The 26,132-nt window shown below is 33.7% G+C and overlaps 1 protein-coding gene across 3 annotated transcripts in view; it reads left to right on the top strand.

Moving 5' to 3' along the window:
- The window catches only part of TBC1D19 (TBC1 domain family member 19), a 146,708-nt gene extending 121,193 nt beyond the window's left edge, over positions 1-25,515 (top strand). Inside the window, exons 18-23 of one of the 3 annotated variants that reach the window (XR_013766309.1) lie at positions 2,822-2,931; positions 5,100-5,191; positions 11,477-11,592; positions 15,915-15,985; positions 16,960-20,641; positions 24,880-25,515. Coding sequence is in view for 2 of the 3 variants with exons in the window: in XM_079154518.1 (XP_079010644.1) it covers positions 2,822-2,931; positions 5,100-5,191; positions 11,477-11,592; positions 15,915-15,985; positions 16,960-17,034 (464 nt within the window). In the remaining variant the exon portion in view is untranslated. Of the gene's footprint in view, positions 1-2,821; positions 2,932-5,099; positions 5,192-11,476; positions 11,593-15,914; positions 15,986-16,959; positions 21,269-24,879 lie in introns of those variants that run through there. The other 2 variants (XM_079154518.1, XM_079154517.1) reach the window with 2 other exon arrangements.
- The last annotated feature ends 617 nt before the right edge of the window (positions 25,516-26,132 follow it).

The raw sequence follows: 26,132 nt of genomic DNA, 5'->3' as shown, positions 1-26,132 counted from the left end.
TCTAATAATAAAAATGTTAGCCTTTTTATCCTTTTATTTTAATAATTCAACTGCAAGGATTTTCCAAGTAAATAGTTTTGAGGTGTACCTGAGTGATTTGAATGATACTTGATGTCATGTAAGTTTAAATTTTCTAGTAATCCTCATTGCTCAAAATACATCCTGGAAGGCTAAGGATATAAGCTCAGTGGTAGAACACTTGCTTAGCATGCACAGGCCCTGTGTTCAAACCCCAGCACCACAAAATTAAAACATACATAAAACAAGCCAGGCTTGGCACAAGCCTGTAATCCCAGCTATGCAGGAGGCTGAGGGAAGAGGATCCCAAGTTTGATGCCAGCCTGGGCAACTTCAAGAGACCCTGTCTTAAAATAAAATTTTAAAAGGGATGGGGATGAGCCCCTGGGTTCAATCCCTGCTACCACAAAAAAAAAAAAAAAAAAAAAAAAAAAAAAAAATTTAAATCCTTGAGTAAGGCTCTGTCTGTTCATGTTCATGGTCATTTTAATAGGCTAAAGTTTATACACCAAAGGAGAAAACATGAGCTAAGGAAATAGATGGTGCAAAATGTTTGATATAGATTTATGTTCACCATTTTAGAAAACTTTTTATGCATCAATGGATACTAAATTTAGTAGCAACTACTCATTTAGAACTACTAGAATAATCACAGAGCATCCTAAGAAAGTCAAATTAGTACTTGGCCATTTCGTTTTATTTTCTGTTTTTTGTTTTATTTTTTAATTATGCTACTTAACTTTAAAAATTCATTTAAAACTTCTCTCTAATTTAAACTACTGTCTGCTATCCTGTTTATACAGACTAATAAAGTTGTATTATATTATCATAAGTTTTATTATGATTTCATAAATGAATGCCTATAATATAGTATTTAATTTGTTAAAAAAAACTAATGAGCTTAATTTATTTTTAAGGAAGACTCAAATAGGGAAAAATGCTTGAGATAGAAAAATTAAATCATGTAGAAGATTTTTTACATATTATATATAATAGGTTAAAATTTTTCTATTTCATAGCTATATAAGGGAATTCAACATAAACGATTGCATTATCCTAATAATTAATTTTTTGTATTATATATGTTTGTGGAAATGTGATCATTTTTCAGTTTTTTCTTCATTCCTTCATTGGAAATGATCATTAAAAATGACTTAACTCATAGAATCTTCAGATTCAGCTTATAGATTTTATGTATCAATTTATGTATAAAAATATGCATCATTTTAAAAATGTAAATAAATCACTGAATTATATTAATACCTTGTATTTGTGCCACATTGCTTTTTCTTAGATTGTTATTGCAATTAAAACATGAATTATTTTAAAATGTATGGAATATCCTAATTTGGACAAATTTAATAATCAGTCACCTATTTTGATGTTTTAAAAATTAGATTTTTAATGATAGGACATGTGTCTTTTTTAACTTTATATCTCTCTATATAAAATATGTATTACATGTTTTTCTATATGTGTGTGTGTGTATACATGTAGTTATTTTTGTACTTTTTTAATTCTTTTTTAATTTTCAGTGACTTATTAACCAGTAATACTAAATGCACTGCTTTTTATCTCAGATAATTGAATTTTTATGCTTACAGACATTTAAAATATTTTTCCATTTTTCCTTTCATTTTGTCAAACAAGAAAAGAAAAATTAAATTTTGTTAGAAAAGAAAGTTAAATTAGCCCACTGATTTTCTTGCTTACTTAATACCCACTGCCTTCTGAGATGTACCTGCAGATTATAGAGCCCCAGAACTTCTGATTTATTGAATTTATATAATTTAAATAACCCTGTAAACAAGATATTTTTATAAAAATTAATATCTAGTTAATTCAACTTGTCTCTCTACATAATAAACATGTTTGTGCTACATAAAATTCATGAAGCTTGAAAAGAAGGCAAATGTGACAATATTTGTCAGCATAGAACAGCCCTGTGGTCAGGTCGGTCTCCCAGATTAGCACTTTCTGACATCCTGCTGTGGGATATCCGGTTGACTTGACCCACCTGTATAATTGTCAAGAACTAGGTGTGGAAGAAAATGTATTTCAGCCTTCATTAGAGAAATATGTCCTCTGCTAGGGCATTGTTTTAAGCCAGTGAAGCCAGTATTTTGCTCCATTTAGATATAGGCCAATATAGACCAATAGTATAAAGACATGACTCATGAGCTTTATTTTCAAGTTGTGTTAATTGAAGTCCTTGATACTAAAAGATAGTCATAAATCATCTTATATTTTATTTACCTGACTTCCAAAATTAAGAGCTTTGAAAAGTTGCTTGAATACTTTGTGGGACAAAGTAAAAATGAGTTGTCTAATTGTCATTTTCTTATTACTTAAAAAAAAAAGAAAAGAAAAAGAAAGGGAGTTGCCAATGTGCTATTGTAAATTCGAGGACAGCAGAGGCAACTGAGGAAGACCCTGTCTCAAAATAAAAAGGCCTGCAGATGTAACTCAGTGGTAGAGCACCCCTGGATTCAGTCCCCAGTACTAAAAAAAAAAAAAAAAAGGACTTGACTTTATGCAGTTTTTAAAAGTTACTTTTAAGTTTTAGTATCCTTATACAATTCTGTTATGTCATTCTCAGTCTACTATTAAATTGGGGGATGATAGTTTATAATTTAATGACTCAACGTTCACCTGTGCCAAAATGGAAAACTAGGTATGATTTTAAACTTGTCTATAAATGAATATGATTATTATAAAAAATTGATATTGTTTCATATTTCATGAGTTTATTTTTAAATTTTTGGTAGTTCTGCAGTATTATCAATTAATTTTTTTCTTTCAGTTGCACCACTTTGTTTTCTGTATCATGAACCTTACAAATTGTATCAGATATTCCGTGAGATGTATGTACGTTTTTTCTTCAGACTCCATTCCATCTCTTCTCATCCTTCTGTAAGTTCATAAAAAGTTTGGTTCTAATCATATTCTAAGGTGTTCTTTCCTTTAAGAAAAGTCTCCTACTCAAATTATAAAGCAAGTTTTAATTTGTGATGTCAAGCAACATTTTTCTATAGAATAAACAAAAGAGAAGAAAATGGTATTTACATATTTTTGGTAATAATTAGGAAAAAGTCTCTTCTCAACTACATTTAATTTAATCTTTATATATTCAAAGAACAAACATAGAATATCTGTATTACTACCCTTGACAAAGATGCCCGCCTTCTTTGCTGATTTGCTCATCTATGAAATGAGGTTAGTACTATATCATCCATGGTGCTGTAGAGAAGTCTACAAAGCACATAGGGTAGTTAAAACTTGGCCCATTGCAGGTACTCAGTAAAAACAGCTGCTGCTTTTGTTATTGTTATTATTATTGTTATAGTTATCATTTCTTCTTTTTTAATGAAAAATCAAACATTTATTCGTGTCTTGTTTTTCAGTTTCTTGTTAGACCACTTATCAGTTACTGTCCTAGATAGACGTTTTCTTTGTATTTATTCAATGCAAACCTCCTTTGACCTCAATATGAGGGTCAAGGAAAGGCTTATCAGGAGTTGAATATTTTCTTCTGTCTTACTTTCTGCTCCTTTATGTTATCTTTACCCCCTTCGTATCAACCTGAATAAAAGCAGTATTTATTTATTCCATTATGCTTTTCCCCAGCTTTGAATCCATAGGCCCTGCCTGTGTTAACTTGACTCCCCTCTAGGAGAAATATTCAACCGAAATATGTGTCAGGGCTACCGTATTTCTCCAAAGAGAAGATTGTGTTGCTGCTGCTAGATCAGATAGCTGCTTTTTATCCCCCGCCCCCATTTTAAGACTGTATTCCTATTCCACATTCCTTACATCCTGTTTTGTTCTCCTGCATGGCTAGTAAAACTTGGCAAGTAACAGAGTTCTAGAATGGCACAGATAAACAAAGCACCACCAATTATCTTGAGCTTCTTAGAGAATTTGATTTAGTTATTACCTTACATTAATGGTTAATATAAAATAATCAGAAATGTTAAAAATTAATGTCTCTTCTTTAATAGTTTTTTCTTAGGGTCAGATTCTTTTACTCTCATATTCTTTGCCATTTTATGCTTCAGAGTTAAAAAATAAAAATAAAAAAAAAAGAAAGAAAAAACCAACTGTCCAGTTCTTTCCATGGTGTTCTCCTTGTACAGAGCATGAAACCTGACCCTGAGCAGTTCTGTATATCCCTTCTCCCTATGCTGGCCCTGAGGTGTCCCTTTTCAGCTAATTGATTAGGCCAGCCCTGCCTCTACCCTTTGTTTATTCAGTGGAATAAAGACAGGCCGTCTTCTTTTCTGGCTTGCAGCCATGCTGAACTATTTGGAACCTTGTCAACTTTATTTCTTTAGAAATTCAAAAGGAGGATTAAAACTTCTTTACCAAGATCAACCCAAGGAATGCTAAGCTGCAAAAAAAGGCTTTATTCAGAGTTGTCAAATAATAAACACACTTGAAAAACCATCTGCTTAGTTACTTCTTATACTTTACAAATAATACTCTTTACAAAAAGTAGATTTTAGTTTAAAAAACACTTTATACTAAGTAATCAAACATTCTTGTTTGATAACTTCCTGATGCAAATTTCAAGCAGTCAGCACTCAGTCTTTTCAAAGGAGTGAGAAGAACAGCAAATATTTTCCTGAGAGGGTGAGGCTGGAAGGAAAGGGATATGTGAAGAGAGTAAAGGATGTAGTCATAGCACCAGGAAAATACTTTGAAATTGGAAAGCATTCAGAAAAAAAGAAAATAATAATAATTTTGCAGGACCTAAGTGATAATATGTGACTTGCAAAGTAGCAGGTTGTCTGTGAAGTGATGTTACCTTAGACTCTTCAGGTATTATTTGGGGGGGTTAGTAGGGAGGCTATTGTGTTAAAAGGAGACTTCTTAGCATGTCTCTGAGTACACAAAGTGAGATAAAATTAATATTAAATACAGTGTTAGAGATCCATTAGTGCATTCCCTGTTTTTGACCCTTCAACAATATAAAGAATATTTCTGTTCATAGTCTCTTGTTTTCCATTTTGAGTAATGAGTTGGCATAGTTAATTTTTAAATACTAACCTGTTTCTCTTATGATTCATTATTATATCCAGGGTATTGTGTCACTCTGTTTGCTATTTGAAACCCTTCTTCAAACATATCTCCCTCAACTCTTCTATCATCTTCGAGAAATTGGAGCTCAACCGTGAGTATTTTTCTGTCTTAAAAAGAATAGTTTCATAGAATCAACCTAGGTACCCTTCAACAGATGAATGGATAAAGAAAAAGTGGTATACATACACAACAAAATGTTATTCAGTCATAAAGAAGGCGATTATGGCACTTACTGGTAAATGGATGGAACTGAAGACTATCATGACAAGTGAAATAAACCAGTCCCAAAAAACCAAAGGCCAAATGTTCTCTCTGCTATGTGGATGCTAACACACAATAAGTGGGGAGGGGGAAATAGAAGTTCATTGGATTAGACAAAGGGGAATGAAGGGAATCAGGGGATCGGAATAGGAAAGAGTAGAATGAATTGGACATAACTTTCCTGTGTTCATAAATGAATACACAACCAGTGAAACTCAACATCATGTACAACCCCAAGAATGAGATCCTAATTAGAATAAGTTATTCTCCATGTATGTATAATATGGCAAGATATACTCTACAGTCATGTATATCTAAAAAGAACAAATAAAAATAAATGAATAAATAATAAAAATAAAAGTAACAGTATTAGAAAACACAGGAACCAAGTAAATTCTAATTTAAGGAACTAATGATGTGCTTCTTTGACAGTAATTTTATACTCTTAAAAATCTCTTTATTTTGCCTCAGGTTTTTTATTTTGTTTTGTTTTGGTATCAGGGATTGAACTCAGGAGACTTAACCCTGGGTTAAGTCATGTCCCCAGCCCTTTTTATATCTTAGTTCGAGTCAGGGTCTTGCTGAGTTACTGAGTTGCTAAGGTGCTGAGACTGGCTTCAAAGTCATGATTCTCCTACCTCAGCCTCCTGAGCCACTAGGATTACAGGCATGTACCACTGTACCCTGCTTGCCTTAGTATTTATTGGTAGTTTTTCATGTATAATAGTATGTATGTGAATTAAATAGAAATATGGTTCTTAAGTTTTGAGAGCATAGGATTTCACTGTGGAGTTAAAAGCCACAAAGCAACCCCCTCCAAAAAATAAAAAATAGTTTCACATCAGAAAGCTGTCTTTTCATCATAGTAAAGCACTTGCAAAGACACAGTAATTCTTCAGGAAAATTAAGCTAACAATTCCTTTAATAAAACAATAATTATCAAGTAGTAAATTGTAACTATGTTGTATAAAATTTTTTGAAAGAATTACCAAAATCCTAATAAAATCTTATTCACTAGGATTTTTGTCTCTGGTACAAGAATCACCAAATGAACTAATTTCTATTCATAATGAAAAATGTTAGGCAAGACTGAGGCAAACATTTGTAGAAACAAATACAACCTGAGAAATGTGATATTACTAAAAGTAAGCCAGGATAGAATAAATTATATCAGACAACATTCTATGAAAGCTCTGTAGGTTAAAGTCTTTTGTTAAAGGACACCAAATTGTTTAACTACCCATGACTGTCCTCCTTCTAGAAGTTTGAATGTTCTTCTCTGATCTCAGTATAAGTTATAGGTGAAAACGTAGAATAGCTCTGGACTTAAATATTACAGGTTCTGTCTCTTTTAAAATAACCGTGTCTGAAGCAACAAAAGTTTCAAAATGATTTATCAATGTTTTGTTCCTGTCTTCCACTCTGAGCTACTATGTTTCTCTGTTAAAAAGGGCCTATTTGATAAGAGGTTTATTCTGAGGTCAAAAAAGAGTTTAAGGAGAAATGAAATAATGTAATTTGTTTTCCACACTCCAAACTTTTTTCACTAGGTCGAAGACATTTAGTTTATTGTGAAACTAAAATTCTGGTATTTTTTTCCTAGCCTAATTTATTCACTTTAATCATTAAAAGGAACACATTTCAATGACTTATAACACGCATTGACATTCTTATGGAGGAGAAAGAATTAAAATTTCTGTTGTCATAATAGAAATCAGTTTTTCAAGGTTTTCATAAATCAACTAATTCTGTTGGAAAGTTTTTTATTTTGAATTTAATTTCTTTAACAGTTATAGGACTAGTCAGGTTATTTATGTCTTCTTGAGTGAGCTTCAATAGTTTATGCATTTTATCTGAGTTATGCTTATGCACATAGTTATTCAGAATACTCCCTAGTTATTCTTATGTTTTCATCTCTAGAATCATTGCTTACTTCACCTTTCTCATTATTGAGATCAGTATTTGTATCATCTCTCTCTTCTTAATTATTCTAGGTAAAGGTTTATTATGTTATTCATCTTCGAAAGAACTAGTTTGGGGCTCTGTTGATTTTTCTCTTGTTTATCTGTTTTAGTTTTATTGATTTTTACTCTTATATTTATTCCTTTCTTCCTTATGCTTGCTTTAGGCTTATTTTGCTCTTGTCTTTCTACTTGTTTAAGATAGGTGTTTAGACTACTGGAACCTTTTTCCTTTCTTATATAAGCATTATTATTATAAATTTCCTTCAAAATACCACTTTACCCCACCCAATAAATTTTGATATGTCGTCTTTTAATTTTCATTGAATTCAAAACGCTTCTTAATTTATCTTGTAACTTCCTCTTTGACCATTGGTTATATGGAAATATTTTGTTTAATTTCCAAATATTTGAAAGAATAACATCTTTCTGTTACTGATTTATATTTTAGTTCTATTGCAGTTAGCATACTTCATATGAATTCAGTTCTTTTAAATATGTTCAGGTTTAGTTTTTGACATAGAATATATCTATCTTGGCAAATTTTCCATGTGTACTTGAAAAGAATTTCTTGTTCCACAAGTGTTGGGCAGAACATCCTATAAATGTCAATAAAACCAAGTTTGTTGATATTGTAGCACAAGTCTTCTGTGTACTCCTATACCCTCTTTAATAATTTTCTGTCTACTTTTTCTCTTGATTATTGAGAGAGGAATATTAAAGAGTCTCTAATTATAATTGTGAATTTTGTCTTCTTCATTCCCTGTTATACATGTTTTTACTTCCCATATTCAAGGGTCTGTTTTTAAAAGAATTGGTCCTTTTTTAATCATGTAGTATCCTTCTTTATTCATAGTAATAAATCTACTTTATCTGATAGTAATATAGCCATTCCAACTTTCTTTTTATTATAATTTTCATGATATATTTTTTCTGTTCTTTAACTTCCAATCTATTGATTATTGATGCCTTTGTTTCTTAAGTGGATTTCTTGTCAAAACTATAGTTGATTTCTTCTTTGTGGTGACTGTTTTCCAAGTGGTGTGTTTATATCATTTATATTTAATATAATGTTATTGGTATGAAATCTATCTTAATACAATTTTCTGTTTGTTCAACATGTCCTTTTTGTTTTTCTACCTACTTTTGAAAATTGAATAGTTTTTATTCCATTTTATCTCTACTATTGGACTACTATTTATATTGTTTTAAAAATTTTTTTTCAGTAGATGCCATATGATTAAAGTATATATCTTTAATCATATTCGACTTCAAATAAACCCCAGGCCTGGATGGCTTCATTAGGAAATTCTACTAAACATTTCAGTAAAAAATAATTTTAATCCTTATTTTTCTCTGTTTGCTATCAAGATCTTTCATTCTCAGCAGTTTGATTATGTTGTATCCACGCATGGATTTTTAAATTTTTTCCTGTTTAGGGTTTGTTGAACTGCTTAAACCTATACCTTTATGTCTTTTGCCAAATTTGGGCAAGTTTTCAGCCCATATTCCTTCAATTTTTTTTCCTGCACCATACAAATTCTCCTTTTCTTCTGTGATTACAATGACATAAATGTTAAATTTTGATGATGTCCCATAGGTCTTCAGAGCTCTATTCATTTTTTTAAATACTTTTTTCTTCTATAATTCAGATAAGGCATTTTTCTGTTGATCTATACCCAAATTCATTCTTTCCTCAGACTTTTCCATTTTGTTATCAGACATATCTAGTAATTTGTTTTTTGTTTTCTCTGGGGTTTTTTAATTTTTGTTTTTTGGCTTTTTGTTTGTTTGGGTTTTGGTTATTGCATTTTCAGTCCTACAATTTTCATTTGGTTTTTCTTAATTAAAACTCATAGAACTGTTCACTTATAAGGGTACATTCTACTTACATGAATTATGCCTCAATAAACTTTGTTTTTTAAAAACAGATGCTCTGGTGTCTATATGAAAGAAAATACTTTTCCTCTATAATACATTGAGAATTTTAGTAAAATGAAACTAGTTGAAGATAATAATTTAGACTTAAAAGTCAAATGCAGTTTTCAATTATTAAAATATCTAGTGGCCAAAAGCTTCTTTGCATCTATAAAGAGATACTTTAAAATCAACCAAAAAGCTTAATTTGTCAATACTATTGCCTAAACATACTTCATTGTTAGGCCAATAGCTACCCAGTATTGAGAAATTTCTGAAACTTGGGGACCTTTTGTAGTCTTAAGAGAATTAGTACTGTGACAGCAGCCCAGTAATCTTGGGGTCTCTCTTGCCTTTTTTTTTTTTTTTTTTTTTTTGCACCAGCAATTGAATCCAGGGGCACTTAACCACTGAGGCACATACCCAGTCCTTTTTATTTTTTTATTTTGAGACAGGGTCTTGCTAAGTTGCTGAGGCTGGCTTTGAACATGTGATCCTCTTGCCTCAGCCTCCTGAGAGCCCCTGGGATTACAGGTGTGCACCACTGTGCCTGGCTCTCTTTTGCTTTCTTAAAAGAGTAGTACAGATATTTATCAATATAATATTAGAATAATTCCAACAAAGAGTGTGACTAGCACTTCTCAGTGGCAGTCAAGTGATTTTTAGATGCTCATAGGTACTATAGAAATAAGAGGGACTGTTATCTCCCAAGGCACTAGAATCAAGGAGCTCATTTCCTGATTTCAGAGAGAAACTGTTATTGTAACATAAGCTACTTATAAATAGTGGGTTCTCATACTACTTAGAATTTTTTGGTAGAAAAATGGAATTTAATTATTTTCTGGTTGATCTTTCAGAGTTCTGATAACCTCACTAAAATTAAGGCTTTGAAATCAGAAATCTTTTTAGGGTCTGTTAATAGCTGTAAAGCCATTTGTGCTTTAAAACTCCTATCCATTATTTTATTTTATCCATCCTATGAAGCCATTTGACTGAAATGTAGGAATATAATTTATCGAACTGAAAAAATATAAAACCATGGAGATTCCTCAAAAGACTAGGAATGGGCTGGGCGTGGTGGTGTACACCTATAATCCCCATGGCTCAAGAGGCTGAAGCAGGAGGATTGGGAGTTCAAAGCCAGTCTCAGCAACTTAGCAAGGCACTTAGAAACTCAGTGAGACCCTAGCTCTAATAAAATATAGTTTTTAAAAAAGGGGGACCTGGGGATGTGGCTTAGTGGTTAAGTACCCCTGGGTTCAATCCCCAGTACAAAAAAAAAAAAAAAGGCTAGAAATGGAACCACCATATGGCACAGCTATCACATTCCTTGGTATTTATTCAAAAAAATTAAAGTCAACATACTATAGCAATATGTGCATGACCATATTTATAGCAGCACAATTCACAATGGCCAAGTGATGGAACCAGCCTGGGCGTCCATCAACAGATGAATGAATAAAGAAAATGTGATATATATATAGTTTTTTTCAAGCATAAAGAAAAATGAAATTATGTCATTTGTAGGAAAATGAATGGAATTTAAGAGCATTATGTTAAGCGAAATAAGTTAGACTCAGAAAGTCAAGAGTCTTATGTTTTCTCTCGTGTGGAAGCTAGAGGGGAAAAAAGGCAAAGCAGAGGAGTGAAGATGTCTCATGAAATCTGAAGGGAGATCAATAGACTAGTAAGGAAAAGGAATGAGAGGGAGACGAGGAGGGGAGACAATGGGAGGTACTCCAGAATGAAAATTGACCACCAAATTGTATGTTATGTGCATGTGTGAATATATCATGTTGAATACCAATTTAAAAAAAGAAATTATTAGAAAGCAAGAATTTTCATGGGAAATGAAAAGCATTAAATAAATATATTTTACAGAAATAGAGAAGTGAAAATGCAAGATTGTTTAATTCAAGTACATAAATAAACTGGCAAAAATATATATAAAACCATTGAACACACAAATATTTTGAATAAAAGACTGGATACAATATAAAGGAAGTCCCAGCATACAAGTCTTCCTCTTAGTAGGTGAAGACTACTAATTGGAGTCCTTGGAGTTTCTCACTGCTGCACTTTTGCAGCTTTTAGAGAAAGACTGGAGTTTTAAATATCCAGGTGATTCTAAGTAACTTTCAGATAAGAAGTGACCTTAACATTATAATTTGTTGGGCTATTCTGATATTGCTTTATCGTGAGGAAAAAAATTAATTTTCATTTTTCCTTACCTACAGACTTCGCATATCATTTAAATGGATGGTTCGAGCTTTCTCTGGATACTTAGCTACAGATCAGCTTTTGCTTTTGTGGGATAGAATCCTAGGATATAACTCTCTGGAAATTCTTGCTGGTAAGAGTAAGTTTTGTTTTGTTTTGTTTTGTTTTTTTGTGAAACACATGTTGCTTCTATAGTAAGGTTCCCTTCCTTTCTAACAATTGGAGATTGGGTCTACTATTGTCGTTTCTAATGCATAAACTTTTAATGTAATTATCTGGTTTAGAAGATAAGTGCTAAGATTCAGAAGTGGATATTTCAGTGTAACTGCCCAATACCAGTCTACTCCTACTCTGTCTCTCAGGCCTTTTCCCTCACCCCTCTCTTAGACCAGCCAGGGCTTACCTGTGAGATCTGGGCAGCTTCTTCAGCATTCTCTTCTCTGTGCCCTTCTCAACTATACCTAAAATCCAAACCAAGACTGAGAGCTGCAGAGCTGAAATCCAGCTCTTCTGGTCTCAAGCTATACTGAATTCAAAACTTTTTGCATTTTGCTAATAGTCTGTGACTTACGTTCTAGGGTGTGAATTTGCCCTTTTAGGTATTCTTTCATGCCAAAAAAAAAAAAAAATTCTTGTTTTTTTCAGAAAACCAGATTCATCTCTAATTAATAATTAAGTAGTTCATGCAACAGATATACACCAAGGCAAATTTATAACACACCAGGCACTTATTTCTTATTAATTATGTTATTCTGTGTCCCTTCAGTGCAACAGACTCAGTTATTTTTATCATTAGGATTATCAGGAAAAAAAATAATAATTAGGAGGTCTTCACAACAAGAGGTGGATAGCAGAAAAGTTGGCCTAGTGTTTTCTTCCTTACCTGAAATATTTAACATTTTAAAATTACCTCTATGCACTATGGTGGAAATATTGTTAGTGGAAGAAAATTATGGCTCAAATATTCTCTAGGTACCATATTAACATTTTCAAATGCTAAGAGTCTATAATAACTGGATGGCATTTAAAATAGGAAAATTAGAATAACAGTAAAATACCATGAAGATAAACAGCACCCCTGTTGTAATCAGAGATTCTCACTGACTGGGATGTTTTTAACTCCTAATATCCTTCTCTCAACTTTTTTTAAAGCCCATACAAATATGAGTTAGAAAACAATGGTCTGCCCTCTTCTTTTTTGACCGAATGACGGTGATATGTATAATCTAGAGATAAAAGGAATGCTAGAGGACATCAGGGTAACGTTTTCAAACATTTCTGACAAGCAGTTCTTATCCTCTGTTTGAACACTTCAGTATTGGGTAATCTGTGTCCTAGCAGGAGGTCCATTTCATTTCTGGATAATATGACTTGTTTAAATGTACTCCTTGTAAGCCAAGGTCATTTTTATGTTTTTTCTACTCTCAAATCTTCGCCTCTCCCCAAAGTCTTCCATTTCCAGGTTAAGCAGCCTTATTTTCTGCTACTATTTCTCAAGTGACAGGAATGTAGACTTTTCACCAAATAACCCTACTCTGGTTATGCCAGATACTTTGAAGAGTATCATATGTAGTATTAGGTATCGTTTCCAAAAAAAAAAAAACAAAAACAAAAACAAAAAAAAAAAATTGAAACTGTAAATGAAGGGAACTCAGTATAAGAAAGTACTTCCTAATAATTAGAATTTCCAAAAGTAGAAAGAGCTCTTAAAATGTCACCTGACAAATCAAGAGGTTTTATAACTTGAAAGAAATGTTGAATTAGAAAGACTTCACTGTCTCTTCCAATTTAAAATCTTATTCTGTGCCTTATCACCTCCTAGCAGCCTGAAGGAAAAAGGAAATAGATGTATATGGAACACTATATTTGCTCTAAACCAGGCACTCTGCTGTGAGCTGAATATATTAGTGAAAAACATACTGATGAATAGGTGGAAGAGTAATCTACGCTATTTCATCCATCCACTTTCCCTGAGTGCCTTTTTAAAAATCAACAGGAAAGAATTCTAGAACATCTAGAAATGGAACTGGACAAGTGGGAGCTCCCCTACCATGGAATTCAGATAAAAAGCCACAAGGCTAGATAATTTTATATGGAATTATACAAATTAGGTCTATTTCATACATTTTTGATATGTGTATTTTGGGACTACCTTTTGTGATCAAGTGAGTCACTAGTCTTTAGGAATATTTTAATAAATATCACTGACTGAAATTGCAAATTAGAGCCTTGTAAAGAACAGTTTAAAACAATGGTGTCAACGTTCATGATAGTATTGCTTATAATTAATGAGAATAGTTTAAAGGACAAGACGTGAATATTACAGTTTCCACATTTCACACAAAACATGATTTCAGTCAAAAATATCCTAAAGTATAGATCTTTTCTTCTTGGCAAACAAACCTGTTCTGCAGAAGGACTGGGCAGATTAAACATGAAGCAAACAGAAAGGAACTTCTGTGATGTGACACCAAGATAAATAAAGGTTATGAGCACATAAGCATTGTGGATGGGGAGGTCAGTTAGTGAACTGCTTGCGCTCCCTCCTCTTAATCTACTTTTGGCAAAACAACTTCCCACCATGTAAAGCTCTTTCCTAATACAGTAGAAAATTTGTATGTCCTGTCAAGCTTTCAGCAACTCAGTTCAGTTAAATACAGAAAATAAAGTAGTGACCATATTCTTTAGCTTCTAAAATGTATCCATTGTCTAAAATATGATTCTAGATATTAGGGAGCTATATAACTGACCCATAGAAAATGGTTTCCTTTGATATTCTTATGAACATGATGCACCATGACTTTAAAATACTTTTCTTTTTTTTTCAGTTAAAGAGAAATTCATTGTCCCAGATCTCTTCTTACACATTGAGGAATCCCAGAGTGATTTGACTTTAAATTTTTTTTTACTACTGTGCTCTTTTCTTGAGAATTTTCCTCTAACTGGTTCTAATGCTTCTGTGCCAGGCTGCCCAAAATCTCTTGTTCCCTAAAAAAGTGCCTGAGCTTCCCAGTCACTGGTTGCACCCCACCCTGTCTTGGAAAATTAAGAGGCCCACCTCCTGACATCCACTCCTCAAACACAACCACCTGCTACCACGGCCAAGACACCACAGTGTCAGCCTGCATGCCGGCTCTGTGGCGCCATCCTGAGGGACAGCAGAGTGCACCCTGCATATGAAAGCACGTGGATTTCCATGTCCGGGATGAGTGATCACTGCTGACCTTGGTCTCAGTAGTGGCATCATGCAGTGGTTAGATGCCTAGGTGCAGCGCCAGTGAAAAGTATTGGCTCTACTGTTTTCTACCTGAGTGACTCTGAGCATGTCCCCAGCTCACTGTGCCTCAGTTTCTACAGTAGGAAAATTGATCTAATAATAGTATTTAACTTAGAGAATTGACATAAGAATTAACTATTTTTATTTTCATAGAAATGTATTTTTAAAAATACACATTTATAGGAAGTTTGCAATATATCTAGACCCAGTTTCCAAATACTTTTTTAATATCTGTCACAACTAATTTCTTAAACTTCGATGATTTGATGAGCAGGGACAGCACTACTACCACTGGGGAGGGGGAGGGTAAAAAAGGGAAGAAATCAAGCACAGTCTCCAGGCAATTCCATCTCCCTATCAGGTTCACCTACCTCTTCTTTTACATGGGTCCGTCTATTGTTCATGATTCATTCTCACATATAGTTTTATGGGTAGTTTATTTCTTAATAAGTGTTTCATTTTAGCATGACTTTTTCCTTATACACATTTTAATGGAAATAATCTCAGTGTTTTCTATGTAATGTATATTATTGAAGTCCAAATTGTTCTATAATTCATTTTTCAAAATTTCATCTTATTTTTCCTGTAGCCAACATTAATGTGTCAAGATCAATCCCAGAGCAGCCCTCCCCCAGATATATCCATTTGTAACATTAAGAATATCAGTGCTGAGTATATAAGATATAAATATAACCAAATATTGTAAAAGCATTTTTTAAGAATAAGTTGTATTTCTATCAGGACATTTCCTTGGTACATGTAAAATGCAATCTGACATATTTAAAAATTTGGCATTCATTGACTTTCCAGAAGCCTCCCCATGGCATTAGTAAGAAATGCCTATGTCACAATAAATCTTTATTTTATAAGACAATTGTTACAGCTTCATGCCATTTTAAAACTGTTACAGTATGAAAGAAACATTGTAATAAAAAATGACTTTTTTAGGACCACTGAATTTTCCTTTTTCCTGAAACTGTGATTCAGTTTGTCTAGCCTTCAGCCACTGATCTCTAGAGTACACAGTTTCTTCTCATCCTAAGACTTTAACTCAGAATGCAGGGGTGCAGCTGTGTCCAGCACTAGTCCTGAGCTTTCCAAGTGTCTTGTGGGCATAGCAGGAACTTTGCCAGCTGTTGAGTAGGCCAGCAGTTGAAATAGTGTGCATTCTTTTCCAGTCTTGGCAGCTGCCGTGTTTGCTTTCCGAGCAGTGAACCTGATGGAGGTGACATCACTGGCTGCAGCTGAAGTAAGGATAAGTTTCACTCAGATGGGATGGAAATAGTTCCTGAGAGATTGCCAGGCTCAGCCACTTTAGTATCTGATGCATAGGACACACTTGTAGCCGTTTTTTAACTCTGGTAAAATCTATAAGTTCTGAGCTAATATTAAGTGTTCCTATTTCCCCAATCACTTGAAAACAGCCTTATTATTATGGGGCCATAAATGAATTTATTATAGAAAACCATTACAACCATCATATGAAGCAGATACTAGTAATTTTAATAGAAACTATTGAGGCTGTGTTACCTTTTCTTATTATTATATACATCCATATGTTATATTCATAAAACAGAGAAAAGCCAGTTTAGAGAGTTAAATAGTATGTGTCTGGATGATAATAGTAAAAACACTCAACTTTTTGGGTTATTTTCGATTGTGAGTTAGCTATTTAATACTGATTTATTTTCAATGGTATAATGTACACCTGAAATATGGTTCAATTAAATAGGGCTTAACACATTATTCTGTTTGTTATCACTAATAAAAATGTAAATTGTATCCTTAAAATAGCTGCCAACATGCGTTGGTTAAAGGGAAGAGGATGTTTATGTGTCTTGCAACTGAATAAATACTTAATTCCATCTCAAAATGATTTCCTGCAGTCAGTTACTCCTTACTCTAGAATAACGGGTCTAGGATTCATAATGTACGTTTATTTATAGAAGCAAGTTGAAATGTTAGACCTCTTATAAACTCTTGCTACCTTGTATATTTGAAGAAGGCTCAAGGCTAAGAAGGTCTAGGTTATTTTCTACTGCACATTTTAGCTTTGTGCACATGTACTAACATTAATGCATTCAGAAAAGAGGAGAGTTGTAGCTTTAATACAGAGATTTAAGATATTTGATGCCAAAATTACATTGTAATGGTGTTTCTGTTATACCTTATTTCATAGACTTCACTTTGCTATTAATAATTCTTTTTGTTTTTCTGTTTCAGGCAGTTCTTGCTGATCTTTCTACTTTAAAAGTTATGCCTCTTCTTCAAATTTTCCTGTTTGCTACTGTCACTTGATTTCTTCAAGGTTGTTGACAAGACATATAGTTTTTCATTAGAAACTAATCATGAACTATGCAAATTATGCATAAAACCAAAATTAAACTTTGCATATAAGCCAATAAAGATCATGTTCCCTTCTCAGTTAAAGCTAAGTAGTTTTTCACTTTTTGAAACAATAACTCTGCACACCAAATATTGCATTGCATGCAGCTGATTTTCAAAAGAGAAGCAATAGACATAACTTTTGCTAAATTGAGCTTACTATATGTATAATCCTGACTTGTTAAAGGCATGTAAGAATATATGCAATAAGAACTAAAGATACTGTAATAAACTTCAAGAGGTCATGTAGCTTCTTGGACAATTCTTTTATGTCAGTTTATAAACTTATCCCTAGATAATGTATTATAAATGTCTTACAAGTTGCTCTTCACCCAGATCCAGCAGGGGAGATATGGTGTGAAAAGGCTTGAAAAAGATAAGGCTTTTAAGTAAGAATCCAAACGTATTTTGGTATTAGCAAACTTCTCACTCACTAGGGATTTTCTACCCTCTGCATTTTATTTCTCGCTTAAACATCTCTACTGGGAAAAGTTTAATACCGTTTTCTCCATCTGGCAATATTTTATTCTTTACTCTCCGAAAGTCAGAATATTATACAGGTTTCCCTCTGCACTTCTCAACCTTCCATCTTCGTTTAGAGGCCTGGACACTGCTGAGGCCTATTGTCAGGTTCTTTTTTTCTAGAAGAATACAAAGGAGACACTCCAGGGAATTAAGGAAATCAACCAAAACCATATCTGTTGCTGCTGGAGCTTGAGTTAACAAGATCCACTTCTAGGCCGAGCAGCTGAGATAACACCACGTGTAGGTAGTAGGCATTCAATCCAGAACTGAAGACAAGTCATTATGTCATATTTTGGTTTTTACTATAAGTCAAGGGTCTTATTTTATATTACTTTCTAAAGACTTACTTTTTCAGTAATATGGAATATAATATGTGAAAAAAAATCCAAAAACCATTGTCTTTTGACTGTAGATTCAAAGTCAAGAGGCTGATCACTTTAGTAAAAGTTTAAATCAATAGATTCAGACTCTTATTGACTAAGATTTTATTAAACTTTATCTAAATTTATTTCATGAATATTTTATTTTGACAGTATATGTTAGGAAATGTATGAAAATTAGCACAAAACTTCAAAGGTGGTGAAGTTTAGTATAACTAATTTATTGATTTGAAAATCTATTTATGTACATTTATTCATCAGGTATTTGTTGACTTACTAAGGAGTAAATATTGTGATTGATTTTGTTTTTTCCATGCTGACAATCAAACCTGATTGATTCTTTAAAAATCCCATTTTACTACTTTTGAAGATGACACATTTATAATATGCTTTGCTGTTGAACATGTACAAATGCACATACATGAAAAGGATAAGTACACATCTATAACTATTGTCCCTCACCTTCCCTCATTCTGAGAAAAATGGCAAGAATACTGGGAAAGAAGTTTGGTTTAAATGATCACTGTCAAATGTGTACAGATTATCCATATTTGGCTTCCTTCTTTAGAATATTCAGAAGCTTTTTTAAAGGAGACAATATAGTCTAGTCCAGAATATTGGGGAATTTGTCCTTAGCTATAAGTACCTAAATAATTAAATCTGTATTAACTGTAATTCAGGGTGGGAGGGTAATAGTAGAAAAATTTTATATCTGTTCTGTTTATAAGATTATGTAAGAACAAATGAAGAAGTATATTTGAAAGTGATTTTTTAAACTGCAGAGCACCAAGCAAATATAAGATATGGTTGATAACTAATTTCATATGTGACATTTTTAAGTCAAATGGTACAGATAATATACAAAGAATGCCCAATTATTTTAACATTTGTATTATTTTTCTTGATAATTTGAGACTGTGTCTGTAAGAAAATAAGTAGACTGTGATATAGCAGAGTCTTTCATTTGGTACAGGTGGCTCTAGGCAGTAATTCTAAATCTCAATCCCAAAACCAAACCTGCTAGGCAACCACGTTTTACTGCTACCACAAATCTCTCTGCTGCTCTTTGCTACTTATTAGAATACTTGATGGAGAAATCAGGCTCTTCCTCACTCCACCTCTAACTGCACGTTCTCACACTACCTCACTTGGCTTCCTTCCATTTACATTCTCCTGTGTCATCTCCTATCTGCCACTGACACTGCCTTCACGTCTGCACTGCCAGTGATCCCAGGATCTGAGTGACCAGTGGTAATTATTCTACCTGTGGCCATTGTCGCTGATGATGAAATAGCATGGGCGAATTATGTTTGACTCTACTAGATTTTAACTGACTCACTAATGTAATGTGCTTTGACCTTATATTTGGAAGAATTTATTTAATAATCCTTTTATCAAAACGTGTGATAATGGAGTGTTCTGCATAATTGAAATTTCCAGTTTGTCTTAACTGCATAGCACCTCATCACACTCAACATGCACTCTGTCCTGTTTCCCAAGGAAACTAGAAACCATTAGGCCTGAGCTTCCTCAGCCTTCTACTTCAAAACTTAACTCTGTTCCCCAGACTTAATTTCTAACTTCTTAAGAAGTATCTAATCTAGTCCTATAGTTCTGTAAATGCAGATTTGATTGGGTCATTTCTATGTCTAAAAAAAATTCACCAACTCCTCATTGCTTAAAGGGTAAGTCCAGATTCTGTAGCATAACAGGAATAATTCTTCACAGCTGGATCTTTCCATTACTATGCTCCCACACTGATCAGTTATCCTAAACTTTAGCATCACCAGATTGCATGCTGGTCCTAGACCAGCTGCAGCTTTTCATTTTGTCTCTGCTAAAAGGATCCTCTCCATTTTTTAAGATACCCCTCAAAAACTCTCCTCTGTTGTAAAGATATCCTGGAGCTTATAAATTAGAATTATTCCCCCTTCTTTGTTCTCATAAAACTGTTCATCTGCTTATATCATGCTTATATATTGACTTATAGTTTTATGTGTACTTAAAAGTTATAGTTTTATATATATAAATATATATATAAGTACATATATATACATATATATGTACATATGATTTCACTTTATTTCCAAGGAAGTTTTCATTGACTCATCCTATGTTTAGAAGTCACAAGAAGAAATTTGTCCATATGAGTTTGTATCCTCTCACTTGATACAAAATTGTTGGGATGTTTTTCTTAAAACATAATTCCCCTTCCATATCTAGACTCCCTTCTTCCACAAGGGTCTACTTTTTATATGGAGTTCTACCCCCTCCCCCATGTGAGGCTATTCCCAACCCCAGGATCTATGGATTGGCCAGGGAATTACCTTGTACCATTCCCCTGGCCACAGGGATTACCCCAGGATCTGGGCTGTCTGCAAGAAGTGAAAGCCAATGAAACTCCATTAGAAGACTTGGTTTAATCTTTCAGGGAAACTGCTTGTAAAAAGGATGCAAGGTCTGAGCTTTTGCGACCTAGGAATGGAGAGTGAAAAGCTTCTCTTTGTCTTTGCTGTTCTTCAGATCACATGCCCCTGGACCATTTTGTTACATGAGCCAAAGGATTTTCCTTGCAACAGAAGGATCCTAACTGCTGACAGTTATTTCCCTTTTAGGTAATCAGCTCCAATATGGGTACCATTAGGTACAGAACCCCTGTCTGCTCAAACTAGAGTAGTATTTTTTTTACCTTCTTTCAATCAAGACACAACCATGTCCTTACAAGGATAAATATTATGTTCTAGACATATTAAGCTACTTTACGTAATTAACAAAGGGTATATATTTTGCCTTTGGCCCTTTGCCCATAGCTCCCTCTGCTTAGAATACCTTCTCTTCTCTCTTTACCTAACGCTAACTTGTACCTCAAAATCCAACACAGGCGTTGATCATCAGGGAAGACTACTCCTCTCTCGAACCCTCCTCAAACCCTTAATGTACATATGCTGTATCATGATGCCTTGTCTAGTAGAAATGGTCTCTTTTTCAGCTTTATGTCTCCAGAATCTATCATAGTGCTTGCCCCTTAGTAGACTTTCCAAATGATTATTGAATGAACAAGTGGAGTCATCTAATTCACTTACTTTACTGATAAAGGAACTTACTGAGTTCAGAATAATAGCTTACCTGTCCAGTGTTACCCAACTATTTTATCTGCTACATTGATTTGAGACATTGCCTATGGAAGTTCAAAAGGGAAGAAATATTTTGAGAGGGGAAAAAAATGCAAATGCTTTGCTTATTTTTTTTTTATTTAAGTCAACATTAATATTGTATAATTTACAAAATATTATATATTTTAAAATGAAATTAATTTTAAATGTGCAATTCTACAGGTTTTGACAAATGTTTGTACCCATACCACCACCACCACAATCAAGAACATTTTCATCACCCAAAACAGTTCCCTTTGTGCTCCTTCCCATTCATACACACATTCACAGCAAATAATCAGTGATCTGTTTCCAGCTCTTAAAGTACATTTCTCTTTTCTAGATTTTCAGAATGTGTACTCTTCTGGGTCTGGCTTCTTTTATTCAACATAATGTTTTAAGCTTCCTTCATGTTATTGTGTAATCAATAGTTGATTCCTTTTTATTGTTGAATACACACCTTCATATGAATATATATCTCATCTCTCTTGGGCACATATTTAGTAGTGTAATTCCTATGTCATATACAAGAACAATGTTTGGCTTTCTAAAGAGCCCCCCAAATCTTTTCTGAAGTGACTCTACCACTTTCCATTTCGACCTGCAATCTCTAAGAGTTCTATTTAAAAAAAAAAAAAGAGTTCTATTTGCTCCATATCCTTACCAACACTTGGTATTAACATGTTAGTAATTCTAATAAGGAGTTTTAATGTACATTTCCCTAATTATTAATGAGGTTGAGCATCTTTTCATGCTTATTTTCCATTTGTGTGTATAATATTGTCTTGTCAAGAGTGCAAATCTTTTGACCACTTTTAATCAATTATCTTATTATTAAGTTGTAAGAATTCTTTATTCAGGCTACATTATGCTTTGCATAAATCTTCTCCCAGCTTATGATTATCTCATAATTTTGTTAATTATTCTTTTAAAGACATAAAGTTTTTATTTGTTGAGGTGTTCATATTTTTTGCATTCTACAAAATCTTTTCATAACTCAAGGTCACAAAGATTTTTATCCTTTTTTTTATAGAAACTTCATGGATTTAGCTCATACATTTAGTTCTAGGATTCATTTTTTAAGTTAATTTTTGTGTGGTGCAAGGCGAGGAGTGAGGCTCATGATTTTGCATATGCTGGTGCATTTGTTCAAAAGACTGCCCTTTCCCTTTACTTCTGCATTTTGTTTAAGACCAGTTTGCATGAATATGTATGCTGGTTTATGAACTTTGCTTTATTTTATGGATTTGTGCCTGTCTTTATTCCAGTGCCACACTCTTGATTTTTGTAGCTGAATAGCAAGTCTTAAAATTGGGTAGTGTAAGACCTGTGTTTGCCTGTGTCAAAACTAATTTGGCTTTCTAGCTTCATTACATTTCTAAATAACTTTTAGAATTGACTTTTCAATTTGTACCAGAAGAAAAAGAAAAAAAAAAAAAAAAAAAAAAAAAACCTGCTGGATTTTATTGAGAGAGCATTGGTTCTATAAATCACTTGGGGAGCAACTGATATCCTAGACAATATTGAGACTTCCAATTCATGAACATGGGCATGTCTCTCCATTTAGGTCTTTGATTTTACACAGCAGTATGTTGTTGTATTTAGTATACAATGCACATATCTTGTTAAATGCATCTCTAATTATTTCATATTCTGATGCTATTGTAAATGGTATTTTTAATTTCTACCTCCAGTGTTTTTTTGTTAATATATAGACATACAAATGAATTTTTATATTGACCTTGTATCCTGAGACCTTGCTCAACTTACTGCTGCTACTGTCCTTTTTTGTAGCTTCCCTAAGATTTTCTACATATATAATATAACATCTATAAATAAAGATAGTTTTGTTTCTTCCTTTCAAATCTGTATGCCTTTTATTTTTTTTCTTCTCTTACCAACTAGAACCTGCAGTACAGAAGTGTTGCAGCCCACCTAATTTTAAATGAAATGTACTTCTTTCCTGAACACATATAACAAATATTTTTAAATATTTATCAATTTATATTTTGCCAATTTAGTTATAAAACATCAGTGAAGTGAGACGATTCAGAAGGAGGGGTGGGCAGAGTCATTGACATACAGTGAAGATAGACTGGGGAAGTTTTATGTTGTTGATCATCCTGATGACTTCTTAAAATCATTCTTTTAAGCAGCTGGTTTCAGGTATTATCAATGTGTTTATCACGATAATTAGAAAATCATTTTATATTACTTTTTTTAGTTGTAGATAAACACAATACCTTTATTTTATTTATTTATTTTTACATGGTGCCCAGGATTGAACTCAGTGCCTCACATGTGCTAGGCAAGTGCTCTATCACTGAGCTATAATCCCAGCCCTATATTACTTCTTCAACTGCTATTTATCCTTAAAACTTTTCTCGTAGATATGTGGTAAGCATATATCTGTTCAATATTAAATGCTTTTAGCAAGGTACTGTGCTGGGTATTCGGTGCATATGTGTATTGTGTGATTGCTTTTTCAGTAACAAATGTAGTAAGAGATAGTACTCCCTAAGTAAATAGAATTCTAGTGTCTTTTTCTCAGAGGGATGGCTGCATGCTTCCTATCACAGAAAACATTATGTTCCTCCCAAAGATGTTTATATCCTAATGCCTGTAATCTGTGAGTATGTTACCATACACGGCAAAAGAGACTTGCTGATGTTTTTAAGGATTTTGAGATGGAGAGATCATTCTGGACTATCAGAAGGCCCAATGTTATGACAAAGAAGGTTCCTTATATGTGAAAAAGAGAGGAGGAGTGTGTAAATCAGAGTGGAAACTGAAGGTGCTATGCTGCTGACTTTGAAAATGGAGGAAAGAACTCATGAGCTGAGAAATGCAACCTGTAGATGCAGGAAAAGTCAAGGGAACAGATTCTCCTCTAGAGTCTCCAGAAGTATTTCAGCCCTGATGAATCTTGATTTTAGGACTTTTAACCTCCAGAAGTATAAGATAATAAAACAGTGTTGTTCTAAGCCCCAGAGGGTGTGGAAACAAGTTACAGAAACAAAAGGGAATTAATCTACCTCCTCTCAGATAAATTTAGTTTACCATATTTAACATATGACAGTAATAAATTCACATTGTTTTAATTTCTTTTCTTATAAAATAGGTGATTCTACATGTCTAGTTTCTCGGGTTTGTGATTAAATGAGGCAAATGTGTGCAAGTATTTTCGGGACTACCTTCTATTCTTCTGGTGCTGACAGGGAAAAGACCACAAAATACCAGGGAAGTGCAAAGGAGAAAGAGTGATATTTGGGGAAATGTTATCATCAAGCTCTAATGTTTCCTTCCATGTGGGAGGCCTTTCACTGTTGTAATGCTCTTGACCTGCCGCTTTCCTCCCTTGCAGAGAAATGAATTAGATTATTGGGAGGTCAGGATAATAGAGTGAGCATGTAAAGCCAACTTCCTGTCTTTCTTTTCTTGAGATTCAGTGCAGTGTTCTTCTCTGCCCCTATTGCCTAAGAGTTACAAAGTCTGGATCCCATGGTACGGAATTGAGAGGGGATGGTTGTAGATGTTTAGCGCTGCCTATAACTAAGTGAATATGTATAAGACTTGGTTTTAAAAAGTCAGTCTTTGCCATAAAATGAAGTCACATTTTCTGGAATTGACTTTTCATTAGGAAAGATGATATGTCATCTTCATCTGCTATTGTCAGTCTGAGTTTTAATTTTCTCTCTCAGGTATTACAGAACTCAGGTCATGAAAAAGATGCTGCTTATTGGACTCCCAATCTCACTAAACAGGACAAGGAAGTTGAGGGTTGCAAGGAAGTAACCTAATGATGGGTCATGTAATATAAACTAGAAGAGAAATAAAGATGGTGATGGGTCTGGATAAACAGGTGGATGGATCCAAGGTCAAAACAAGAAAATAAAAAGCACTTTGGAAGGAATGGTCCTTTTCAAGGCAGTAATTTGAAAGGTTGATATTGTAGATGTTTGCATTTGAATTTTGGAGGTGGTGCCATTTCTGTTGATGCCAAGATATAAGGCATGATGAATAACTGGAGTAGGAAAAAAACATTATTGAAAATATGATAAAGTTAAAACACCAAGAGTCCATGGTGAGTTGAATCAACATACACATTGAAGTCACCGAGAAGAATCACAGAAATAGGGATAAAGAAGAAAACTGAGTTATAAGCTAACTTTCCTGAGAACGAGAAGGAAAGACCCAGAGACTACTAGTAGAAGATAGCAGCATGGAGGGGGCAGAGTGATATAGCCAGATGGTGTGAGCCTCCACAGAGCAGAAGGGGTTCGCAAGATGGAAGGGAGAATAACACTCTCAACTTGGCATTAAAGAGTAAGGATGGTGCTGAAACACTTTGGACAAGAGACAGAAAACTTCCATTTAAAATGGATATAAAGAAACTGTCCCCAGAATATATAGCCTTTTAGTTACATGAAAAGGTAAACAGAACCTTCAGAGAAGAAGTTTTAAAAATACAGTTTAATTGAACTCACATTGAGAATTGGGACTTCTAAGAGGTATGTGGGAATGGTTTACTTGGAAGGGAATCCAGGTATGAGGGTTGAGGGTGGGGAGTTTGATCAGATGAAAGGACAAAAGTTCAGGTAATTGATGCCTAGGGAACTTGGAATCTGATGGAAAGGGTGATAAACAGGGGTGTATACATGGGCCAGTCTTCTCAGAAGTAACTGAGAATAAGCTCCACTGCTTGGTTCAGATCATTTCTCCATGTGGTGGGGCAGCTGCCTCCTGAGGAAGTCTTGCATGGCCTAATTATTGTCAGCTGCTTCTGTAGACACAGGAGCTATGGTTATCTCTGCTCTAGCACTATGCTAGTTTGGTAACTCAGCTATTTATTGCTCATCAGTGAATTTAGTTCTCCTCTCTCCCTCTTTTGGCTTCTGTCTTCATCGTTTCTAATTATTCAGACAATAGGACCTCTTTTATAAATGGATAATTT

The sequence above is a fragment of the Sciurus vulgaris genome (assembly GCF_902686455.1).
Source record: "Sciurus vulgaris genome assembly, chromosome: 9".
NCBI lineage: Eukaryota > Metazoa > Chordata > Mammalia > Rodentia > Sciuridae > Sciurus > Sciurus vulgaris.
Note: the sequence above shows the minus strand (reverse complement) of the source record. Positions and strands in the feature narration are given on the sequence as shown.